At 37.7% G+C, this 25,444-nt stretch overlaps 1 protein-coding gene across 7 annotated transcripts in view; it reads right to left on the bottom strand.

Annotated features, from left to right (window-relative positions):
• The window catches only part of NEK10 (NIMA related kinase 10), a 181,424-nt gene that overhangs the window by 35,416 nt on the left and 120,564 nt on the right, over positions 1-25,444 (bottom strand). For 5 of the 7 annotated variants that reach the window (XM_019745290.3, XM_088798310.1, XM_019745295.3 and 2 more), the window contains 5 exons: positions 12,083-12,266; positions 11,902-11,988; positions 10,372-10,426; positions 1,855-1,892; positions 1,615-1,755 (listed from right to left, as the gene is read on the bottom strand). In XM_019745290.3, coding sequence (XP_019600849.3) covers positions 1,615-1,755; positions 1,855-1,892; positions 10,372-10,426; positions 11,902-11,988; positions 12,083-12,266 — 505 coding nt within the window. The remainder of the gene's footprint in view (positions 1-1,614; positions 1,756-1,854; positions 1,893-10,371; positions 10,427-11,901; positions 11,989-12,082; positions 12,267-25,444) is intronic. The other 2 variants (XM_019745292.3, XM_074312742.2) reach the window with 1 other exon arrangement.

Below are 25,444 nucleotides of genomic sequence, written 5' to 3'. Positions count from 1 at the left end.
AAATACTGCTGTATCATCACAATATCGACCTAGAAGTCCACATTTTAGAAGTACCACAGAGGCAAGATATTATAATACACCCACCGGGCACTCTAAAATAATAGTTGTCACCCTTTGTTCTGCCATAGCATGTGGAAAATGATGTTCACATACTAGATGTAGTCCTCGGGGCATACCCAGGTTTTGACGAAAATCTCCCGTCCCTGACAATTTTTCCCCCAGCATATTTAGGCAATACAGGGCTGTAGCTGTTATTCATACATAATTTCCAGCATGTTCCTTTTTATCCAAGATAAAATTGATTTTATCTAAATCAATTTTTAAATAAATGAAAATATGTTAATATAATCTGATTATTTTTTTTAAATACATCATTTATATGTTTCAGTGCTTTGCCTATTCTGAGTAAGGAATACATAAAGTGTAACTCACAAGTAACCAGACCAACAGTGTCCCATGACACCTTTTTATTCTCTTAGCTAGGATAGAGAAAGGAATTCCTATGATGCATTACAACAGAACTACGAATTGCTTACATACACATACATGTGTGTGTTCCACTCTTGCTGTTATAAAATCAACAATTGCTTTAGCTTTAAGATTATGTTATGAACTTACCTTATGCCACAATAGCAGTAGAGTACAGTCAACATGATAGCTTTGGACATATCAATAACAAAAACCATCTTTTTTTTTTTTTGCATCTATGTTGACAGTGTAAATGGCCCCAAAGTGCCAATAACTCATCCAAAGCAAATTTAATAAATGTAGAGGCATGGGCTAATATTACAGTAAATCAATTCATATCATCTTTGTTCACTATATGTGTTAACTCTACAAAAAAAAATGTGAATTAAAGAAGTTAAAGTGAAAACAGCAGTAGGTAATAATTCCAAATTAACCAAAGTACTAAAATAGAACTTTATACTCAAGAGTCATATTCATACATAAGTTAAAAGCACAATCATTAAACTTCTTCCTGAATTGTCCAGGTTTAACTAATAATTTTACTATTACTGTTGTACTTTGGTCCTCTTTAACAGAAATTAGAAACTGATTAACACATTCTTTTTCCCCAAAAACCATTATAAATATTTATGTTTTAAAAATCCATAATTTTTATGTTATTAAAGAAACAATGTGATATAACATTGTTTTAGTCAAATACAAACAGAAATAACCATAAAGAACTATCTGTGTCAGAGTAAAGGAGATAGAAAAAAGATATGCTCCAGTCTCTTGTATCATATAGATCTAGAGCTTACGTAAATATATGTATACCTATGTACATGTGTATGTTTTACACACATGTAAAACATAGTTACTATTTTTCACTAGTAGGTAAGCAATTTAAGCATCAATAGTTCAACTGGTTAACATTCCCACCAAAGTAGAAATGCACATTTTGGAACATCCTATAATATTCTAATCAAATAAGTGAACACAGAAAAGTATTTCGATACCCTTAAATGCCAAACTAATAATCATGGTAGACAAACAAAACAAAATCTCCCTGCTGCCCGTCCCAAGCATCATTTAGACATTTCAGGCCCAACTACAATCCTGTGTTTGCCCATTGTGTGCTTGACATCAACTTGATCTAATAAGTACTACCATGGTCTTTGAGATTGCGAAGAATCACAGCAGGAAGGCTATGGGACTGCCACCCCATCACTAACTCGGCCTCTAGCTCCTTAATGTGGGCCTTGAGCGTGAGGGGTGGCACTTTCAGAAGCAGGTCAAGAGGCAGCAAAGCTGAAGAAATAAAAGGGGGAAAGATATGAGACTATAACATAAATTACATTGCATTTCAGGGAGGTATGCATTATTTCATTGCTGCCAACACCAAATTACCTGGTCGTGGTCTTGATCCTATTCCCCTGGGGAAGTCCCTGAAAACAGAAGTAGGAGCCGTTAGAAGGCCTGACTCAACTTGGATTCGACCAACACTTACTGACAGCCTACACCTTGCTATGGCTTAGATTATAAAAATAAATAAAGGCTATTTTTCCTCAAAACACTCTCAAGAGTTAAATAAAGAAGGAAATAAACATATTTGAATCCATCATAGCTGTTAATAAGAAGGATTAAGAGTCTAAATCTTAGGGCCTTGAATGATTTTCTTGTTACACTTAAAATAAAATTACTGATTTTATATTAAAAAGAAATATATTTCAAATTTTACATATATTATTTTCTGGTGCTTTGTTCCTGCTGTCTTAAAAAAGCTATAAATCTAAAATTCGATGATTTTTGCATTTCAGAGGATTACATGTACCCTAGTTTTCAGTATTATTAAACACCGCTTGTTTGCCCTGCCCTAAAACTCTAGATTTCCTGATCTTTTTGCAAGTTGGTCTCAGTGCCTTCCACCAGTGGAGGTGGCCTAAGAACCCACCAAGGACAGCCATAAATGACCTTCAACCTTGTTCTTTCCATTAAAATTTAGAGACAATTTCTTAATGGTATTTTTTTGGAATAAAATAAGAAATATCTGTACTCTGACAAGTTATAAGAGCCATACTTCAATTTAATGCAATCCAACAAAAATATACGCAACAACTACGACATACAAGGCACATGACAGTAATTTGCTGAGTGGGAATGAATAAAGGGATTCAAATATAAATAAACATTGTTGATAATTCTCTTACCACAAGCCTTTCATTTTAATTATAGAAATTTTGATACATACATGTAACACATACGTTTTATGAGGCATAACAAAATTGACACTCATTACCTGCTACCTAACGTAAGTACCAGAACAATACTGGAATCTTGGCATCCACTGTGAGTTCCTTCCCTATCCTTTCCCATTCCTCCTAACCACCCACCAACCCAGCCCTCTCTTGATCCCATTATTTTTTCTGTCTCATTCCCAGATCTAGGTTTCCAGACCCTTGAAAAGTAAGTGAAACTCTCCAGCATTACTCGTTAATACACTCTCCCCAGCCCTGGGATAACGGACATGTTTAAAGAAAGAAAAGGGATGGACGCTGACCTCAGAAAGTTGGAAGAGGAGAGTAATCTCAGCAGTGCCTGTATGTGGGCAGGAGGTCTGAGGGCTGAGCTAAGGAGCAGTGCATATGTTCCAGCTCGTCATATCCTTGCACACACACTCTACCCCAGCGAGTGCAATTAAATAACCCTGTCCCTTAGCCTTCCAGACAAGTTCAGCACTGCTCAATAGAAATATAATGCAAACCACAAACATAAGTTTAAATTTTCTGGTAGCCACATTTTTAAATAGTAGAAATAAGGAAGTGAAATTAATTTTAAAAATATATTTTATTTAATCAAATGTATCCAAAATAGTATCATTTCAACACTTAACTAAATAGAAAAATTCATGATATTTTACATTCAGTTTTGCATTTAAATTAATAGTCATATGAAATTTAAAATTCAGTTCCTCAGTCACACGAGCTACATTTCAATTGCTCAAGACTCACATGTGGCCAATGGCCTCCATATTCGACAGTGCTTTCCAGACCCTTCCTTAGAAGGTGCTGGTCATTGTCTTCATAAACATTCTGACTGAGGCTAACAGTCATGCCATATAGCTGCACCCCACAATACCCCACTGTCTTAAAAGTTGAATGAAAATGTAACTGGGGAACATCTTTCACTCAAGAGTTTATGGGAGCTCTTGCTAGCTGATAACTGTTCACATTCTGAGTTAACTAGATGACTATTCCAGTTGTCCTGAAGAACATCAAACTTCAAATATTTTTACTTATTAAAAATGTGCTGGTGGTTGATGTGAAAGAGACCCCCCTGACGACACTGACTTGCTGCCAGCTTTGCCACTCCTTTATATAACTCTACATTCTTCTTTATTAAACTTTAGGGGATCTTTAAAAATAAATTTGTTTATTCAACAAATATTTATTAAGTACGCACTACGTATAGGCACTGTGCTTGACACTAAAGATGGGAGGGTGAAAAGAAACAGTCCCTACAGTCCTGGACCTTACAAGGCTGACTAAGGGTAGCAGAAAAACAGTTAATTTCTCTGGAAATTATATCATGGATCCCAAGAAAACATAGTCAGTTGAAATTTCGAAATAGAACTGACTCATTGTAACTAGCAGGGACAGCTTTTAATTATACAATTGTTGGGTCCACAGATGGACAAAAGATGGAAATTATGCAGAGCCTGAGGGAAGTCTGCCTCTAGAATGAACCAGATTGAATGTTTACGTCCAATAGAACACTGTGGCTGCAGAGGATGGTTTCCCGTGATGGCACAAGCTATAAAATAGAAATGGTTTAACATGAAGAAAGCATTCCAGAAATGTGTTATGGTGGAAAGGCTTAACATAATGATGCTTGTGTCCTCTAAAAGTTCTGAAATGGGCATTGACCAACAGCAACTCAGGCTGACGAAACGGAATCTCAGAGAAATGGAGGTTTCAAAGGTTCTCAAAGGTCATCACTTCCCACTCTCTTCAGATCCGGTGTGACTTCATCCAGAATTCATAAGCCAAAACAGAAGGTGAAGCACTGAATACGAATATTAGCCTACTACTTCCACCCCAAACCACTATAGGTAAGGCAGACATTGGAGGTTGCATTGGCTTTGTAATTTTTAAAATCAACTTCTCACTGAATTAATTCAAGCGCAAGGGTAAATCATTTGGATAATTATTTTGTCAGAAGAGTTCTGGCCATAAAGGAAATGGAGTTCTAGAATTTTATATCTCACAAAAGTCTTTTAAATTTATCTCTGAACCAAGAAAATATTTCCAGTCACTGTAACTGCATCACATAATTTAATTCAATTGTGAAAAGTAGTCAATATTATTTGATGCCGATTAAAAGAAGGAAATGTGTAACCTTATGAAACGAGAGGCTTGGCTTGCAATATTGAGGTAATGCTATCTGTGTCTAATGCTAACTAGGATTTTACTGCTTAAAATCCTCCTTCAGGTGATGACATTCATAAACATGTCCTATGCACATAAGCGACATTATGTTGGGGTTGAGTTCTCCTGTTTCCTAAGAGCTTTTCATCTATCCACAGTGTTAATGGAGTGGGAAAGTGGTATAGTGCTTCTGTGGCTCTCCACTCATACTCTAATAATAGCTAGAAATAAATGGGAAGTAAGCAGGAAAGTTTAGAACTGTCACAGAAAAGAAATAACATGGTCTTACTGACAAAAACTTCAGATTGCTTGATTGTGACATTCACAGACAGGCTGGGTTTATTCTGGCAAAGTAGCGATCAAGCAGTATTTATTCAATTTAAGTAAAACTACATATGGTCTTTCTGACCACATGTATGATACAGGATGGTCACAAACATCCACAGTCATCTTTATATACAAAGACTAGAGTCGGGTGCACAACCGTGAATTCAAGTACACATACGCTGATTTATCAAAGTTGCGAACCACAGGTATCCCTGATGTGGAAAACATCGTCATCTTAAACCAGTCTGCCAATTATGCCCTGTTGCCTTGGCAACAGGACACAAGTGAGTATGGAGAAATCTTGTTGCCTGAGCAACGGAATCTTAAAAAAGGGAGGGTGTGTGTGTGTGTGTGTGTGTGTGTGTGTGTGTGTGTGTGTGTGTGTATATATATATATATATATATATATATATATATATATATATATATATATATATATATATATATATTGAGTGAGACTTTAAAACCCATAGAGGAACTGGTAAAAATCAGCCCATTCTTAATTCTGTCCTAGCAAGTAGTAATAGAGGCAGGAGATTTTAGATCACTTAGATCATGGAAATGATTAAAGTTGGACATTTCAAAGTAAGTCCTAATTGTTGAATTTTTGATTGCCTTTATCTTGGCACAGACATTAACCCAGCTTTTGGCTAATTCTCTCAATGTGCACATAACATCAAAGAAACATTAACAATAAGGATATTTACTTTATATGATTATTTCAAAGTATATGATATCTTGTGAGAGTTTGATTGGGAAAAGTGAATTCCACTCTCCTTCTCATTCCTTATGATGTCAGGGATGCGCACATCAAAAGAGAAGATGATTTCCACAAATACCATCATTCACTTCACCCCTGTCAACAGACACGTGGGGTTCAAATGTCTCACACTGGGAATGTAAAGATGATACAACCACTCCAGTAAACAGTTTGGCAGTTTCTTAAACAGGTAAGCATAAACCTCCCATGCAATCCAACCATTTCACTTCTAAGTATTTTCCCAAGATAACAAAACGTACGTGTTCACCGAAGCTTTATTTGTAATAGCCAAATACTGGAATTCAAGTGTCTATTAATAGATGAATGGCTAAATAAACACTGGTACAGCCCTAGGATGGAATACTACTTAACAATAAAAAGGAATGAACTACGGATACACAAAATAACATAGAAAAATCTCGTAATAATTATGCTGACTGAAAAAGTCAGACAAATAAGAGTACATATTTCCATTTATATAAAATTGTAAAACACAAAACAATTCTATAGTCTGGCAAGCAGATCAATGATTGCCTGGGTTGGGGAGTGAGGAGCAGGAGCGAGAAGCACAAATGGGCACTTTTAGGTGGCTATGCTCACTTTCTAAATTGTGGGATTTACGGGGATATGCACACTCAAAACTTATCAACTTGCACACTTTAAATATGTGCAATTTATTTCATGCGAATTATAGATCATTGAAGCTGTTAAAATAACTTCTCACATTCTCATTCAAGAAAAGTTATTCAACATAGATCATCACATGATCTGTGTGCATTCATTAAAAGCAATACATAAAAAATACACCATTAATTTTCTCCTGCCTTTTGTTACTTACTAGATGGAAGTGAAATGCAGTCAGATTTGGTTATCTCACGGCTCTCCACCTTCAGGAGAGCTAACTACAGAGTTAGCCCTCAACAGAGTATGAGTGGCTGTAGCTAAAGCAGCTCCTGGGTGACGACTCAGATTGCTAAACAGCTATAGGAGTGTCCCAAGGGGCACTCCTTTTTATGACCCTCCAGTAACATGCAAAGGACGAAGATGTAAAATGAAATCTCTATGCTAGTAAACCAAAGACTTAACTAAAAGCAAAGTATGCTAAGTAAGTATACTCATAGCATGAATGGCCTGTTTACTGCTAGGAAATAGGGGTTCTCTGGAAGCTCCCCACTGTCTGCTTCACCTCCAGGTTTACTGGGGGTCCAGGAGAGCCCTGGGAATGACTGCTATGTGGTACCCTGGTGCCTGGAGATTTGGGAATGGGCATTTGATAATTCACCTCTGCTTCACGAATGGCTACATTTCCAGAAGCCAAGGAAAGGGGGTGGGAGCTCTCACCACTCATCTGGTTTCTGAGCTTTGAATTTGGCTTCCAGGACTTTTCGTGGTCTGGGGGTGGAGGGCTGAGATCTGGGGAAGAATTTGGCAAGAAAGGGGGCCCAAAGGACTTATTTGCCAGCTTCACGTGACTTCTGCTAAATACTACATAGAAAGAACATGGACTTCTAAGAGTAGGGGACTGGTTCTCTCCTGGTTTGCCTTTAATTATATTCCTGAAAAAAAAGCTGTATTATTTGATGACGATGGCTTAGACCAACAGGGTGCCTCCCACTTCTAATGTCATGTGACCTTTCTCCAGCCTTGAAACTTTAGTACTTCTCTAAGACAGCAGGGGCTGCCCTTCATAGTTTCGTTTGCTCATGTTTTATCCATTTGCCTGGCCTATTTGCCCAAGAAAAATCTATCTCAGCTTATTAAGGAGGTAACTTGGTTCTACAGCAGGCAATTGGCTTAACTCTAGCCCCTGATACCTTAGGTGACCAAAGCTGAGAGTTTATGCTTCAACTTTCTCTGTATACTATTTAGCCAGGGCCAACTCTGAATTCTAGCCTCTAGAAGCTGTGCTCTGGTCAAGTATGCATGCACTGCTCTGTGGTTTCTCCTCATTGAGACCAACTCCCTTGTTTTAGGAACCAATGAAGGTCTCACTGTAACTGTTTGACCATTTAATATATGACACAGAATAGCCAAAAATCTCTACAGGCTTGATTTTCAATTTATTTTTATTCTATTTTGTAGCTGTGCCATCTTCCTTTAGATTCTAACTTCTCATGTAGCTTCTAATTATTTTGCAGGAGGGGTTTACTTTCACATTTATAAACCAAGAAACCCAGGAAAATCCTAAGCAAATTAGAATGCAAATAACTTTAGCCTTATTTAATGCCTTTTAAAGAATCAGAAATACATATTAGAGTTGTCTCCTTTTAATTCAGAGAAGCTCTGGGGATTAGCTGGAAGTAAAAAAGTTAGTTTCTCTCGTATTTGGCATGAATCATAGGCTGTCTTTTGTCATTTATTTCCTTCTCAAGTCTGCCCTTATCTCCCCGTTACACGGTGAGTCCCTTGAGAGAAGAGAGCTTGTCTAAACCAACCTGTCTCCCCCGATGGCATATCCCACTATATCACACACGGCACAGCTCTGCAAATGTTATTTGAAGTCAGGTCCTAGTCACCTATTCACCTATGTATGTGTCTTTTAACTCATCAACTGTTGCTACCTACCTGATCCCCTCAGGATTTTGCCAGTCAGGGACTTCATTCTGAAATTCATTTCCATTATGCAATTCCCAGCACCCTCAAACCCAGGAATGGATAGTAGTTCCATTTGGACAGCCCAGCACCCTCACCTGCTCACTACAGCAAGGGATCCCTGGCAGACTGGAAGCGTCTATCAATCAAGGAGCTCAGCTCTCCCCACAGCAGTAACTAGGACCCTAATCTAAATCAGGCCAATTTGACACTCTTGCAAGACACTGAATCCTAAGAATGGTGACACAGAGAGAGAGAAAACAGCATTTAGCCTAGTATCAGTGCCTTTGCAAGTCTGCCAGGAGTGCCTCCTCCACAGACGTCAGGGGCTGACCTGGCTCTTATCCGTTCTTAAGCTTGACTCTCTGGGTGCCTAATTGGGTGAGCCCCCCAAAGCCTTCTCATGAACCCCGCTGTTGCATAAGTCGGCCAGGGAGTTTCTTTTGCTTGCATTTGAAATGCCTGGCTGATAAAGCACAGCTGCAGCCTGAGCTTTGAGTCACATGCACACACTCACCCCACAGGCAGGGTCCTGCACCACCAGCCTGCTGATGGGCACCGCCACGTAACGGGCAGTCCCAGCCTCACCTGGTGCCTCAGCCTCAGAGCGCTTGGGCAGTCCTTCTGCCTGCTTCTGCTCAGCTCCTTGCCCATCTCTCTATTGGTTTTTCCTACGTGATCACACTCCTCAAATCTAGACCACATTCTCAGCAGTGACTTTGAACATCACCTAATGAACAGAAACCACCAAGTATAATCTTCTGTAATATCCCTTTTCTTTGATTTTTCTACCTTAATTTTACCTTCGACTCCTGTTCTTCAGACACAGAGAAAGGGTTGTCCCTTCACCTTTCCCAGGCCCACCCTCGGGTTCCAATCTACTCGGTGACTGTGCACCATCAGTTCTCCTTCCCTCTTCAATGTCTCCTTTCCATTGGCTGCTTCTGCGCAGTCCCAAACAACCTGCAGTCATTTATATTCTAGAAGGCCCTTTCCCATCAAACATTCCCCACCAGCTAACTCTCCCAGCTCACTCCTCGCTTTCTTCACTTGTTCCCTCCCCAGCCCTGCCTCTGTAACTTCTAAAACCACCACAGTTAGGCTTCTGCTCACGACAGCCTCACCCAATGACACGGACACTGTTCTCATGAAGGTCACCAGGAACTTGCAGAAGGTCAAGTTGAATAGTTTCGTTTTAGTCCTTAGCCCAGGAAATAACTATTGCAGACACTGTTAGTTGCCCCAAAATAACAATTTCTTCTTCCTTATAAAACAGAATCCCCCAGACGTACTCATCTTCCCTTGCAGCTAGATGTGGTCATATGACTAAGTTCTGGCCCATAGTATATGAACAGAAGGGATGAGCACAATATCTGAGTCATGTCCTAAAAACGGGGTGTGGGTAGTCTCCACTTCCCCTTTCTACTTCCTGCTAGCTGGGATGTGGATGTGATATGGTCCACATTTGTCACAACTGCCATGAGGATAAAACCTATACCCCGGGGAAGTAAAGAAGCAAAGTTTGAGGAGCCAGGACTCCATATGATCTCACGAAGCACAACTGGCTTACCCCCACCCCTGAGCTCAGAAAGACTAACTGACTGGCTGAGGATCACAGAGGTAGACTGGAACCCTGGTCCCAGCGTGGCACTCTTCCCAGTATGCTGTTTGGTAAACTACAATGAGTTCTGGGAAGGTGGGTTCTAGTAGCCTCTATTACCACATGCCTACGGTAACTTCTGGTTATCAGGTTTCAATTTAGTCATCAGTAACTCAACTCTGCAATCTGAAAATATTTCTAGAAGCTCAACGTGTACATACCTTGTTTGGGATCGTCTTTCTCCTCCTGAAGCACTAAAACTTCTCTTTAAAATTCCTAAAACAAGAAAATAAAAATAACTTCACCTTTTCCCACTGCAAATCTTTTATTTATTCATTCATTCATTTGTTTGTTTGTTTTAAAAATGTTGCATTCTACTATCTGAGCAATTGTATGTACTGTAAAGACTGCCTTCATTTGTGAAAGTATCAGCTAAACTATAATGTTGCAAATTACTAGTTACTTGACAGGTTTGTCTAAGGGTCTTCTTCCAAAGAAAAGGTGCTAAGCAAAGAAACTCCTTATTTTTAACAGCTAACAAAAGAACAATAAAATATCTATGTCATAATCATCCAGAAGCCCTTGCCAAGCCAGTTACAAGTTACCACATGCAAATTTAAGGGTCCAACTTTTCCTTCCCCATTTCCCCACAGACCCTCCCCGCCACTGTTACTGGAGATACATAATCCTGAATTCATCTCAAAATAGTCAGTAATTAACTGCTGTACACGTTTATATGTATGAATATTTTTACTGTATAATATTTATGTTTTCCCAATCACAAATCAAGACATTTTACCCATCAACTGGAATTTAAAGAGAAAACAGAGCAGTGTTGAAAATTGGGATTGTCCCAGAAAATCTGGAACATTCAGTTACCATTTTGATGGACCGATTAAGTTAGGAAAAGGCCAAAAAAAAAAGAAAAGAAAAATGAAGCCAAATTCTTAGAGTTCTACTTTTATATTTAGGGAGGCTATTTTAAACCTTCTTTTTTTGAAATAGTCATTGGTGAGAAGTCATTTTCATAGTATAGTCATTGGTGAAAAAGAATTCTTTACACTTAATTTACGTCAGAGCATTTCTATCTATCCTATTTAATAGTCTATCAACTTACTCTTTTAAAAGAGTCATTATTTTCCATTATGATTTTTCTTTCAGTTTCAGATCTGTTGAGTAAATTGAATCCTGTATTTCCTTATAATCTTTATATTTTATCTAAACATTTCTTTTCCGAGGTATGACTATTTTCTTTACTGTTTCAAAATAAGAGTCAAGATTAACATATGGACTGAATTTATATATTTTTTCATAGTTCTAAACAATTAAAATATTTACTTTACTTTAGTGTTTTAAGAATAATATATCCCTTTATATTAATGTAAATAATATACCAACACTGATTTCTTCTTCATGTTTCTACCCTTAATCAACAGATTCATAAAAGGTCACTTCCATGATTCTTGTGGTTATTTAGTGTGTCTCCAAATTACGTATCTCCACTCTCCAGTTAGAATTTGCATTTGCTGGTAGAAATAATGTAATTATTCATTGGACAGCTGAGGCAACAGAAAACTACCGTGCTGGTTGGCTTTTGGGTTCTGTCAGAGTGACAGACACACCTGTCCTAATTAGCATTGCACCTGGAGACAAACCACTGGGTTATGTATATAATGACACTTACTTGACTCCCAAGTATGATTCTCAAATTACTACCTGCTGGAATTCACAAACTGGTAAAGAAAGCTTACTGAATGTAGATTCTTTCAAAGGGCTTGAACTGGAGCTGCTGGAGTTATCTGAAATGTCCAATTCATCGTCTAGCTCTGAATATATATCTGCACATTAATAAAGAAAATGAAAATCAAACAAACCTTGAAACAAGAAGGAGTCAAGAGTGCATTCATGCTGCCACCTTTTCACTAGAAATACCTTTCTCAAAATTTTCCAAGTTGAAGTTATCATCTGACAGGATTTCATCGCAGGTCCTGTCTTCTTCTTTACCAGAGGGGGCCTGGAAACCTTCAGGGGGCAGGTCTGTGCTTTCAGACAGTTCACTTTTCAGGCTGGCTGCCCCACTGCTGCTGCTACTCAAACTTGCTTTCTCAAAGGTTTCCTGAAAGAGAAATTCAATTTTTTACAGCCATTTCTTTCCTTCCTTCTGCAGGACCCATAGTTCATTAGAACACATATTAAAATGCTTAAAATAGCATTACATGTGTGCTGAAGTCACCTTAGTAGTTCCACCTATACCTAGGCTATAGACTCCATTCACTGCGTAACAACAAAAAGTAAGATCGCAAGCTACCATTGGACAAAAAAGAATGGATGTGGCAAGATGCTCAGTAACAAAGGTCTATGCAATCAGGTGAAAAAAATGTAGCACATACAGAGGGTGCCAAAAAAAATGTATATACATTTTCAGAAAGGAAAACTGTATTAAAATTGTAATACTCAATATATACCAATAACGAAAGATGAATACAAGTCACATTTCACTTCTGCAGTTACAAGAGGTGCTCAAAGTGGTTACCATCAGCATTCATACACTTCTGATTATAGCGAACTACTGCTTGAGCAACGTTGACCAAAGTGTCCACTTGTATACATTTGTTGGTACCCCTGGTATAGTATCAATTAAACTGAGATTTCCCTACATTAAGCTATTTAATTGTAAGCGGGCATTTTCCCGCCAAATCGCATCGTAACGCAGGGCTTTTTTGACATTTTCTTGCCAAAAGTAGACTTTCCGTAAAATATTCATATCTTTCAATCTATTTGATATTTTCCTATGAAACTTTCAGTGTTTTAGTTTAAAAAGAGGTCTCTATTTATTTACTTTGCAAAATTTTTGCCGGTTCCAACTAGAGGCGATATGACGAGTTTACTCGTTTCCCGCAAAAAATGTGTTAAAAAAAGTATTTGCTATGAAATCTTCTCAGTACCACAGTGAATAAGTAAAGCTTAGTTTCTCAAAGCTCAAGGGAAATTGGTATCAGACACAGCCAGGCCATGGAAAGAGAGAGATGAGGTCCCCTAAGAGACGAAGAGCTGCAGCTAAAGGGGCTTTCCAACCACTTAGGACCCCACGCCACTGCCTGGCATCCGCTCTCTCCACAGAGCTAGCCACAGGCTCCTCCAGGTTCCACTAAACTGCTGTGGACATTTTTTTATGATAGTGCCAGATTACCCTCTGGCCATGTGAGTCCACATTTCCCTAAACAGTATTATTAGAAACTGCAAGAGTATGTCTGAAGTTTCAATAAAAATAAAGGGGAAAAAAGATCACTCTCATTAAATGCTGCAACTTTTTATTTTCCTAAGAAAAAGACAGAGGGGAAGGAACTACATATGATTCAGCAGAGAAGTATCCCTTGTTTCTTCACTCAAGTAATTCTCAATACCTAACACGTTTATTACATGGGGCAGTTTGCAGCAAGTGTGCAAGACCTCCTTAGGCTGTGGGGCTAAACAGTGTTGAGAAACCTAAGGTATGGACCAAGGAGATGAAAAGACAAAGGAAGAACGGCCATAAAAAAGCAAAGGATAACAGTTGGAGAACATGCGAAGAAAGCAAAAGGCTGCATTTACTGAAAGGGAAAAATATCCACTCATGAAGTGTGCCAGAGATTGTTTAGTCACAAGTCAACTACCTCTTCTTAACTAAAAGGCTCCAATGATGAACGATGTTTGCTAAAGAGACAGGTTAATTTTTTCTTTTTTCAGATGGTTTTTCCTAAAATTAAAGTGACACCCACAGCTTCAAGGAGCAGGTTCCTAAAACTCCATGGTAGTAAAATTTGCAGATGAAAACAATCTAAGACATTATGAATGACTGCAGCGAGAAGTACACCTCTGAAAGCTTTCATTGTTTATGCTCACTAAACAAGGCAAAAATGCAAAGACTACCAAAGACATTTTGTGCATTGTAAAAGAATTTCTGTTATCTCTTTTTCCTGAAAATTGTTTCATTGTTCTTTTCTCAAAATTTCACCAAAAGGCTTGGAGATATTTGTTGTTCCATTGAAGCTAACAGGAAGTTGAAGGAGCATTTTAATTTTTTTGGTCTAGTTCCCCATCCAGTATTCAAAGTCTTCCTGCTTTTGTGACTCAGAATTATTCATTCCTGCTTTTTGGGTCTGCTAAGTTAGAACCTGAAATGAGAAATGCTTTAGATACACTTTGGCAAAGCTGAATGTGTGCTTCTCAAAACATTTTCCAGGGCCTAAGGCTCCTAAGGGACTTCCAATGCCAGTCTCAGTTCTGCCCAAGCCCAGCCTCTGATACCAAACCCAGGAGCTCCTTGTAAGGCTCAAAACTTTCCTATAAAATCCATTCAGCCTCTTACAGGCCCTCCTCCTTTTCCTGTCCCAGCCCACAGATCCTTCTTCCTCCAACTATCCTCAACTGATGTCATTAGAAATTGACATAGAAATAAATGTTCAACTTAAGGTTTTCTCCTCCTTGTAACTTTTTAATTCTAAATAAATCGTCTCCTGCCCTATTATAAAGATCACAACTGGCATTTACAAATCTGTAAGGACTATACACCCAAGAGATGTCAAAGCTATCAATGTTGAGAAAGATAAGAGATCATTTTTGAGTAGAGAAAATTTTTTATCGTGTTGATGCAGTTAGATGCCAGAATTTATGTATCTCTAAAACTAGCAAAACTTCAGCAAAGGCTTTGTTTCTCTTAAGAACAGGCATCGATAAGACATCAGAGGAACATTATTCTTTGAACAAATGCAGAGTAGGGAGAAGCTGTGAGTTCCATACAGGCAATTCTAGACTTAAGGAGGTTTGACTTACCACCAATACCCAGTTGGGTTGCAAATCTAGTCATTTGCAACTGCCAAAATCGCATCCATAGGGTGCTTGCTTAAATTCTAATAAAAGGAATTCCCATTCTGGGACAAATGCTTTTTCAGAATCTATAAGCACGGAAGGTATGATAATGTAGAATGTGTAGTTTGTTTTAGTTTAAAAGCTCTAGTTCTATAATATCTTGGAGAAGTTTTTATTTCAAAAAAAATCTATATAGTTTATGAAGTTGCCATAAACTATATGCCACTGTAGACACACTTTCCCAAGTGTGATTTCCAGAGTTTTTGCTTGAGAATATTTGCATAGCCAAGTTATTATTCAACTCATTCCTTGAAAAACTGGGAGCTATTTCAGTCCCTTTTAAATTCCTCAATACCTTGCACATAGCAAATGCTCAATAAGTAGTGGCTGTGTTGAGATCGAAGGGAAAGAAGGGCTAGAAAAGCAGGTGAATTCCCTTATAGGACAAGTAGACTTTGTAACTTCTGTGTTTTTCATCTTGCCCATGTACCCAGGACCCTCCAGTGTGAAATTTCTGTAAGCATGGAAGGGACTATTTGGTGATGCACCCGTGAATAGGAGCGACCTCTCCCTTCCTTTTTCCCCTTTGCGCTTAGGAAAAGTTGTAAAGTTCACCTGTCTTAGAGATGACCAGCCCAGAAATGACCATACGCCTCTGTGATCCAGCAGACACCGGCCAAAGGCAGCGATGATTGGATGTTTTCAGTATGAGAGTGGAGGCCTTTAAGACATGTTCAAAAGTTGCCTCTGGCAAGTACATAAACCTATTAAAGGCATTAGGGGGAAAAGGTGCAGCCTTGGGGGATGGAATTTGGCTGCTGTCATCATTTTCACTTTCTAATTACTTAGGATTTTTCTAGGAGTAGGAGAGGGAGTTCAAGTTTCTTTGGCCTTTGTATGTCCCAGGAAATGATGGACATATTCCGTGTATTGACATGGCAGCAAGGAGAGGACAATGCAAATCATACGATAAAATCATCATTGATAGGGTCATCATTACCGCTACAGAAGAGGCTTCCTGGCTCCATTGCTGACATGGGCGCACTTATATTTAGCTCGGTTTTGCTCATTATAATGTAATTTTTTATATGTGGAGTAGATCATAATACATTTTGGTTGAACAGCAATTCTACAGTATCAGACTGACATTGCCCAAATTAACAGAGGCAACAGAGAAAGAATTAAGAGAGCCTATTTTATTAAAACTAGTGCAATTTTTATAATTGCCCAGAATGTTAGTTTTATACAGATAGAGAGAAAGAAAAGCAAGCAATAAATATAATGGATAACAGCAGCTATATCCTAGAGAAGCTTTACTTTAGAACCATGAGGAAGGTACTATTTCTATTGTTATAATTACCCATATTCTATTTGTTTAGTTAATAACTGTGACCTTACATACATAAATTGGGGCTATCTGGTGCTTGACAGAAAGTCATCTGCCTGAGGTGATATCTTTTCAGTGGCAAACCAAGTTCTATGCTTTTCCGGAGTGATAGCACAAAGAAAATTCAAAATATTCTATTGTTCATTGGATCATTGACTACATATTATTGTATATAAACTCAGTCCCTAAAATTCAAAGTATTAAAAAATCAGCCGGGGGGGTCAGATGGCTGAAGAGGCCATGTAGACACAGTCCATAGCTGAGTGGACTCTCCACTTCGAGGAAGGCGATGAGAGGCTCCTCTGCAGAACCTCAGTCTGGGACACAGCTTTGCCATCACAGAGAGATGGACTGCTGGAGCAAAGCTGGAGCCTGGTCCCTCATTGAGGTAGATGGAATTCTTTTAGCTCCAAAGTTGTTTGGATGATGTCTTATCTCATTTATAAAATTCAGAAGAATTTCCCTTCTCCCATGTCCCACATATTAAGTAGAAGAGTAATATATTCAATTTAAATTAGGAAAATTAGTGTCTAGGGCCTAGAAAATAGCTAAACTTATAAATATTAACGTGTTTCCCTGAAAATAAGAACTAGCCAGACCATTAGCTCTAATGCGTCTTTTAGAGCAAAACTTAATATAAGACCCGGTAATAATATACTATATTATATTATATTATATTATATTATATTATATTATATTATATTATATTATATTATATTATATTATATTATATTATACTGGGTCTTATATTATATTAAAATAAGACCAGATCTCATATTAATTTTTGCTCCGAAAGACACATTAGATCTGATGGTCCAGCTACATCTTATTTTTGGGGAAACACGGTGTATAATAAAAGGAAATGTTCTCTTTAAGTTTAGATATTAATTATCATTTTGTTTTGAATGTCTTTAAAACGTTCATATAAAGGTAAATATTTTGCTTTAATATAATTAAATGCACATAATTATGACCCCATTATTATAATGGAAACTCTCTTAATTAGAACTTCTTCAAAGCACAAGAACATATTAATGAACTGTCACTAAATTAAGTAAAATTAGAGAATGAATTGATTATAATAATTCAATCTAAAATTCCAGTACCAAATTTACTGTGTCTGGCAATGTTTCACTGCTATCCAATAACTAACCTAGTATTCTAAGGCAGGTTTGCTAGAAGTAATAATACTAATAAAGATGAGGAGCAGAACAGGGTTATAATCTGAAATGTCACTTTTTGAAAACACAGACAATATGGTCTCCATCAACATTTACTGGCCACCATTTTGTTCCAAGACTGCAAACAAACTGATGAAAAGAACTGAGTGTATATGTTAATATTTCCAAAAGCATTTGAAAGAAGCCAGAATTAGGCAACACCACTTAATATATAGAAGAAACAATGCACAGAGTATTATCAAGTGGTCAAGTTTTAAGACATTCTACTTTGGATTGCTCAAAAACAAGAAATACAACTGAAAACCAGCAATGCTTAAAGCACTAAACAGTATGGAGTTAGACATGATGGTATCAATATAGATGAAACCTACAAATGGGAACCCAACTTACTGTTCCATTTTTCACGCAAAATTACGTAAGGAAAGGTCTAATTCTTGTTAAACTGCACACTTAGCACATGACATCAAAATATGTACTAAACTTTTAAGAACAAGTAGACATAGAATCAAAAATCAAGGAAGAGTCACCATCATTTTTTGCCTGGTCCCAGTACAATCTCCTCTAAACCAACCTCCCTGCTTCTACTCCTGGCTCTCAGCACTCTATTGCTACACAGCAGCCAGCTATATATCACTTTAAAGCATGATGTCACCCCTTTCACTAAACTCACACCACTCAAGTCTACACCACGGACTCGAGCCTCCTCACCTCCTACTGTCTTCCCCTGCTTCACTGCACTCTAGCCACACAGGCCTCCCTGCTTGTTCCTTGAACTTGGCAGGAACATTCCCAGCTTAGGGTCCTTGGACTTGCTGTTCCTTCCACCATCAATGTTGCACCTCCAGATATTTGTATTCTGGTTTCTGCTCGAATGTCACATAATTACAGAGGTTTTCCATGACATCTCTTAAAATACCCTGTCTCTCTACATACACCAGTCATTATCTATTACCTTGTCTTCTTATATTTTTTTTGTCCATAGCACTTAAATTTATTTGTTTTTTAGTTTTTATTTGTCTTCCCCTAATATGAAGGTGAGATTATTTGACTGTTCTGTTCACTGTTACAACACCAGGCTAGAATAGTTCCCAGAAGAAAGTAGGTGCTCAATAAATTTTGTTGAATATGAGAAATAAAATATTGATTTTTTTCAGTGTTGAAAAGATCCTCTCCGTGTTAAAACAGGGTAGAAATAAAAAATTTAGCATGATTGTTTTTGAAGAAATTGGCAAACTGATTCTAAAACTAATAAGGACATACAACAGATCTAGAATAACCAAATCAAACTCGACAAAGAACAAAACTGATATTCAAGACAGTGTGGTACTGGCCTAAGAATAGACATATATATCAATGGTACAAAATAGAGTTCAGAAATAGATCCACATATACTGCCAAATGATTTTAACTAAGATGCCTAATAAAATTAATAGGGAAAGACTAGGAATTTTAAGAAATGATCCTAGAAAACTGAATACCCATATACCAGAGGTGCCAAAAATTGTATATACATGACTTGTATTCATCTTTTGTTATTGGTATATATTGAGTATTACAATTTTAACATAGATTTTTTTTCCTTTCTTAAAATGTGTATACATTTTTTTGGCACCCTCTGTAGGAAAAAAAATAAAATTCAATCTCTTCATTATTCTATTAACAAAATTAAATTGAAATGGATCACATACCTAAACCTAGAGCTATAACCGTAAAGAATTTACAAAAAAAAAAACAAAACGAAAAGGTCCATTTTTGCAACCTTGGGATAGGAAACAATTTCTTTAACAGAATGCAAAAAGCCTGAACAACAAAAAACAAACAAAATAACTAAATAAATAAATTGGACTTCAACAAAATTAAAATTTAACAAAAATATCATTAATAAAATATAGTTAAGTCACAGTCTGGGACAATGTTTGCAATACATATGTGTGACAAGAGAGTCATATCTGTAATATATAAAGAACTCCCACAAATCAATAAAAACAAAGAATTCAATAAAATAATGGCCAAAGATTAGAACAGAAAATTCACACAAAGAGATATATGAATGACTGACAAGCACAATTAAGAGTACTCAACAACCATAGTTATCAGGAAAATGCAAACTAACACTTCAAAGAGTACCCTTTTATATCCATTACAAAGGCTAAAATCTAAAAGACTGACAATACCAAAAGTTTACAAGAATGTGGAACAATTGGAACTCTCATACATTGCTCCTTAAAGTGCTAAATAGCACAGTGTTGGAGAACTCTTTGGTAGTGTTTAAGGTTTTAAAGTTAATCATAAACTACCTTATGACCCTGCATTCCTAGGTATTTATCTAAGAGAAATTGAAAATATATCCACAAGAAGAGTTATTCAAGAAAATTCATAGCAGTCTTACTTATAAAACCCAAAATCTAGAAACACCATATAAGTATTCATCAAAAGGAGAATAAACAAATTATGACCTATTCATATAACGTAATACTCTAGCAATATAAACAAATTACTGCTATACACAACAATATAGATGAATCTCACAGACATTATGTCATGTGAAAGAAGTCAGATGTTAAAGAGTGCATATTGTTTGCATTTAGTCAAACAATAGGCAAAAGTCCTCTATAGTGATGGAAATCCTAACAGCTTGCCCAGGGGCAGGGAATTGTATGAAAAGGGGCATGAGGGAACTGTCTGAGGTAATGTAAATGTTCTGAATCTGGTGTTGGGTGGGAGCTACACCTGTGTCAAAAGTTATTAAACTCAGCACTTAAAATTTGTACATTTTACTATATGCAAATTATACCTCAATGAAAATTGGGAGAGAGTTGTAGGGTGGATGTAAGAATTGCATGCGTATCTGTGTGGGAGCCTATAAGGCATTGCTTAGTTTTCTTAAAACACAACAAATATAGAACATTTAAAACAAGTCATGATTGTTCCTGATACTTCTTTCACTGTATCATTACTTGTATTTTCACAGCTTTTGGGGGAAATTCAGTCAACAATTAACCAGACAATAAAAGTAAAGATGTTCAAAAAAATATTGTCCTTTTAAAATGCATCATTTTCTACATGACTTAATTTAATCTTTGAGCAAAGGACCACAGGCACATGCCGTTAGTGGTGTGCTCAGCAATTATAAAAGGCATATGGTATAAGAAAAATAAAGCAACTCAGATAAATAATCAACTTTCCTTTCTTAATTTGCAAGAAAATGAGAATCGGTGCTTGCGTACCTGCTCAATTCTTAAGTGGTCAACTTTAAAGACATTTCAGAACTTAAGAAAAATAGCAAATGCCTGTCAATAAAGTTTGCTAAGAACACATACAGACTGTAGTTGAAAACTCCAATAAGAATTCCACAATAAAGAAGTGAAATTATGAAGGGTTTGTGAATTTAGAAAATAATCTTTCCTCATTAGTACTCTACTAGCTACCCTGTCCCCGAAAACAGGTAAAATTTAAGATGATAATTATGTGCATCATATTTAAATAGTTTGACAATATCAGATTAACATAGAAATTTTTCTTTTTTAATTCACCAAAAGCTTAGAGTAGGTTTCTAGGACTCAATCTATGTACACTTGCCTACCATTTTAAGCATTAGATAATTTATCAAGATCAGATATAAGTTTCTTGAAAGATCATTTAGGTAGGCACATAGAGGATAGATGGCTGAGGAAATGGGATGATTCTAGATTACTTGGGTAGAACAGATTCAATAACTGGGAAGGTCTTCAAAGGAGAACTGACGCTTCTCTAAGATGAAAAAGAAATTACATCTGTGGACAGCAGCTTTAGCCGGTGCCCCAGAGTTCTACCTTGCCTTTCCTGCCAGCCTGCCCTATGGATTTCGTATTTGCCTATCCAGCCCCCACAATCATATAAGCTAATTCCTTGCAAAAAAATCTCTTAATATATAACTCCCACTGGTTCTGATTCACACATTTTGTGTAGGACTGTCCTGCACATGGAATAATATTAGCTTCCCTGATTGCTGCCCCTTAAGTAGCAGCAGTATTCAAAGTCACTGGGATAAAAAAAATGCCACCCCTGACCCCACCCCACCCAACATTTCCTAGTGACCCCTGTGGATAGTGCAGAGGTAATACCCTGAACCACTGCTAGGGGTGAAGAAGAGCGTTGAGGCAAGAGAGTTGGATATTACAATGATCCAATGTGAGATAATGAGAATAAGAACTGAAAGGATAAGATGGGTTTGTCAGACATTCCAAAGATAGGATTGGCAAGAGCTTTGTAATGAAATGCATGTAGGACTTGAAGGAGTTAAGGTTCCAATTAAGGTGACGAGGTGTAGAACAAGGCAGAGTTAAGGGAAGAGAATCCGTTCACTGTCAGACTTGCTGAGTACGAAGTACCTGTTGGATATGCAGGTAAATGTCCAGTACAAAATTTAGGTCTGATACACAGGACAAGCGGAGATTAGACACGCAGTTTTGGAGGTCTTCAGAAAAATGGGTGTGGAAATTGTAAAACACATCCCAGTGAATTTTGCCTTCTTAGAAAATTTTGGGTGCTTTCCTTCCTGCAACGCTTATATTACTGAGACCAGGCCATAAGGATGAGGCTTATAAATCCAAGGGAAGGCTGGGATGAAGAACATAGGCTGGGAAAGTAGGACTGATGGAAGGGCAGTTTCTGGTAGAGGGGACAGGAAACTGGGAAGTCTTCCTGAAGCTCAAAGGAGGACCCTGAGAGGAAGACAGAAGATGAGACGGCAGGTGCAACCATCCATGTTTTTCCTCCTCACACCGCTCTGAGCAGAGGGGAACCTCAGGAGAGGAGTAGGGCAATTGGTAGAAACACACGGAGAACTTGAGCGGGCAATCCAGATGCAGCCAGAAAAGACTGAAAGCTTCAGAAAAGTTTTGTGATCATCATAATACTGTATCTTACGTGGTTTATAAGGGCACTTAAGATAGGCCTCATGAGGGGGGATACTATGTCTGTTTTGTTGATTGTGGTATAACTAGCACCTAGAATAGTGTCTGATATCTAATAGATATTCAATCAATATTTGCTGAATGGATAGGTGAATGACTGGCACCTGGGGTAGAAGAGTAGGGAAGGATGAAGAAAGTACCTGAGCCGGGAGGGCTGATATATTGCCCCCACTCCCAGTTAGTTCTCCATGGGCTGTATGTGCATGAATGGGAACCCACTAGAAGATGGCTGTGGTCCTGGCTGGCGAGTTTACCAGGCCATCACTGCATGGGGTGGGGGGCACAGAGAAGCTAGCTCAAAAAACGATGCAAAGGCAGAGCCCCCAAAGCCACAGAGAAGTGTTCACCTCATCTAAGGTCAGCAGAGGCCAGGAGAAGAAGGCAGCCTGCAGAGCCCCTGGCCCTCTCCCACCTGCACGGCGATGCCTAAGCTTCCTCCTGCACCCACTTGCCACCTTGGGAGGCAGAAATGGAGAGGAGAACCTTTGAAATGGGAAAAAACACTTTTAGGCCAAACGTGACTAATGTAAGTGATAATGGCTACATCCACCATTTCCTGCCATCAGCAGAGACAGGGACTCAAAATAAAGTGATACATGATTATAGAAAATAAAGTATCGATTTGGTACAATTGATTTTTACCCAAATTCATAGGAAATGAAAAACCATGGTGCTGGATGGAGATCACTCAAGGGAAGAACAGGAAGAGAAGCAGAACATCTAAATTTAAGAGGCCAGGGTTGAAAAAGAAAATAATGAAGAGTATTCAGTGAGGTGAGATGGAAACCAGGATAGCGGAGTGAAGTGGAAACCACAGCAAAAAGAAAAAAGAGAAAAAAATTTCATGAACATATAAACAACAAGGAAAAATTAGCCTTCAGTTTAATAATTTGGTTGGTAGGTACTTTGGAGAAATTCAAGGTTTTAGTCTACATTACCCAGGATTGAATCCAAATGGTATTCACAAACTTCTGCCGTCTAGCACCAGTCTGCTTTCCTAGGCTTTTCAAACGATATATAAAAATATTATGCATTGTAAATCAGGAGACACAACTTGCATTTCCAGCTCTGTCACTAACACCTAGCTCAGTGACCTTGGATAAGATTCTTAACTTTTATTGCTTTCCTTTTGCTTGCCTATTAAATTAAAGCATAATAAAATAATACCATTTCCAAAATCTAATTCTTAGTTGTAAATGAGCTAAGCTGTTATAGCTGGAGTTTCTACACTTCTGCTATTTTTCCCATCCAGGAGTGACTTTCTTACCTAGTTTTCAAGGCCCAGTCTTTCACTGTAGGTACTTCCCTGAACCATCACCCACATACGCATATCTCAGTTGGCATTTATCCAAACTGTCTGGAATCATTAGAAATTTCCTCCTGCATATATATCTTGGATTCCCAAATAGATTGTAAGTTACTTCATGACTGAGACCATTGTTTATAGGTTTTTATAACCTTCACAATACCAAGCACAATGCCTCACATTCAGAAGACATTCGGCAAATCCTTGTTTCATCATTCCTTATAGACAGCAAGCATTTTTCATTTTTCTCTTTGTTTCCTTCCCTGATAGCCTTATGGATGTGAAAGTAGTTCTCCAAACTGAACGAACTTACTAAACTAGTAAAAAGAAATCATTACTAAGCTTTAAAATAGGGGCAGTGAAGATAAAAGTACCTACCAAACATCATTGGAAGAGAAGTGGTAAAAGTCTGCAAATCTCATACTGCAAGGACATGCTTCTCCCATGATTACTCTTCAGCCTCCCTGGAACTTTCAACTCAGCTCCATTTGTACATGTAGGAATATGCTCTATCCCCCAATGTGAATAGTAGTCTGAAGCTGGATCCATAAAACCCCAATAACTGAATTCAATTTAAGTTTTCCATTGAGTATCCAGATTTTTCCAGGCTGGATTATTTTTTAACACTCATCCTTGTATTTGTTGGTGAAGATTTAAGCAACACGCTCTTTTGAAGTCTCTGCAACCAAGTCTTCTGTCTGGGCTTCAAGATAATATCTAAAGAGTAATTATTCTGTGTGTTTAACATGTATGCAGTGCCAAAACACGAATCATGATTTTGACTATTACAATGCCATGATACCCTCTAATTGCAATGGCCTTTTATTACTCCGCATTTAAGGGAAAATTGCACCTCATTTTTCTCTGCTGGAGTTTTGGTATTCTTGATTCTGTGCTCTCCTTATGATATCTTATTTTGAACCATATAACTTGGAAAGTTGAACGTTCTTCAAAAGGAAAGTCTTGCTTCTTCCATAGAGGGTAAACCACAGTGCACAGGTGTGAATTTTATTAGTGAAGCCTTCTTTGTTCTTTTGAAATATATATTAATACTTGTATTTACCAGCTCATAATGAAAATTGTCAAGAATTGCCATAGTCAAGAATAAGATAACATGTGAAAGTAAACAGGATGCACCCACGAGATAGGAGCCTTTAATGGTTCGCATTAATTGTGCTTGCCTGCTAATTTGCAACATTTCGGTAATTCACAGTGGATCTTTTTACCAGTGCTGGGAATTCATCAAGTTCTACTGAACCCACTAAATTATTTTTCCTTTGATTATGATTTATCATTAGATTTATGTAACTGCATTATTGATATTAACTGCTCTGGGATAACTTCCCACTGTATTTGAAATGAAACAACCATAGTACCATAATACAAGGCGTGATCAATAAGTACGGTGAATGTTTAAATTAAAAAACAATGTATTACAGTGAAAGACAAATTGCCATTAATCTCCTACAAAATACTCCCCTTGCTTCAAACACACTTATCCCGTCATTCTTGCCACTTTTGGTAGCAGTTCTGGAAGTCCTCTTTTATGTCTTTAGTTGTGCTGTCATAGCTGCCTCGATGACCGGAATCAATTCAAAGTATTTACCTTTCATGGTC

The sequence above is a fragment of the Rhinolophus sinicus genome, chromosome 5 (assembly GCF_057876585.1).
Source record: "Rhinolophus sinicus isolate RSI-liver-muscle chromosome 5, RSI-T2T, whole genome shotgun sequence".
NCBI classification, from domain to species: Eukaryota; Metazoa; Chordata; class Mammalia; order Chiroptera; family Rhinolophidae; genus Rhinolophus; species Rhinolophus sinicus.
This window is presented reverse-complemented; position numbering and strand designations above follow the sequence as displayed.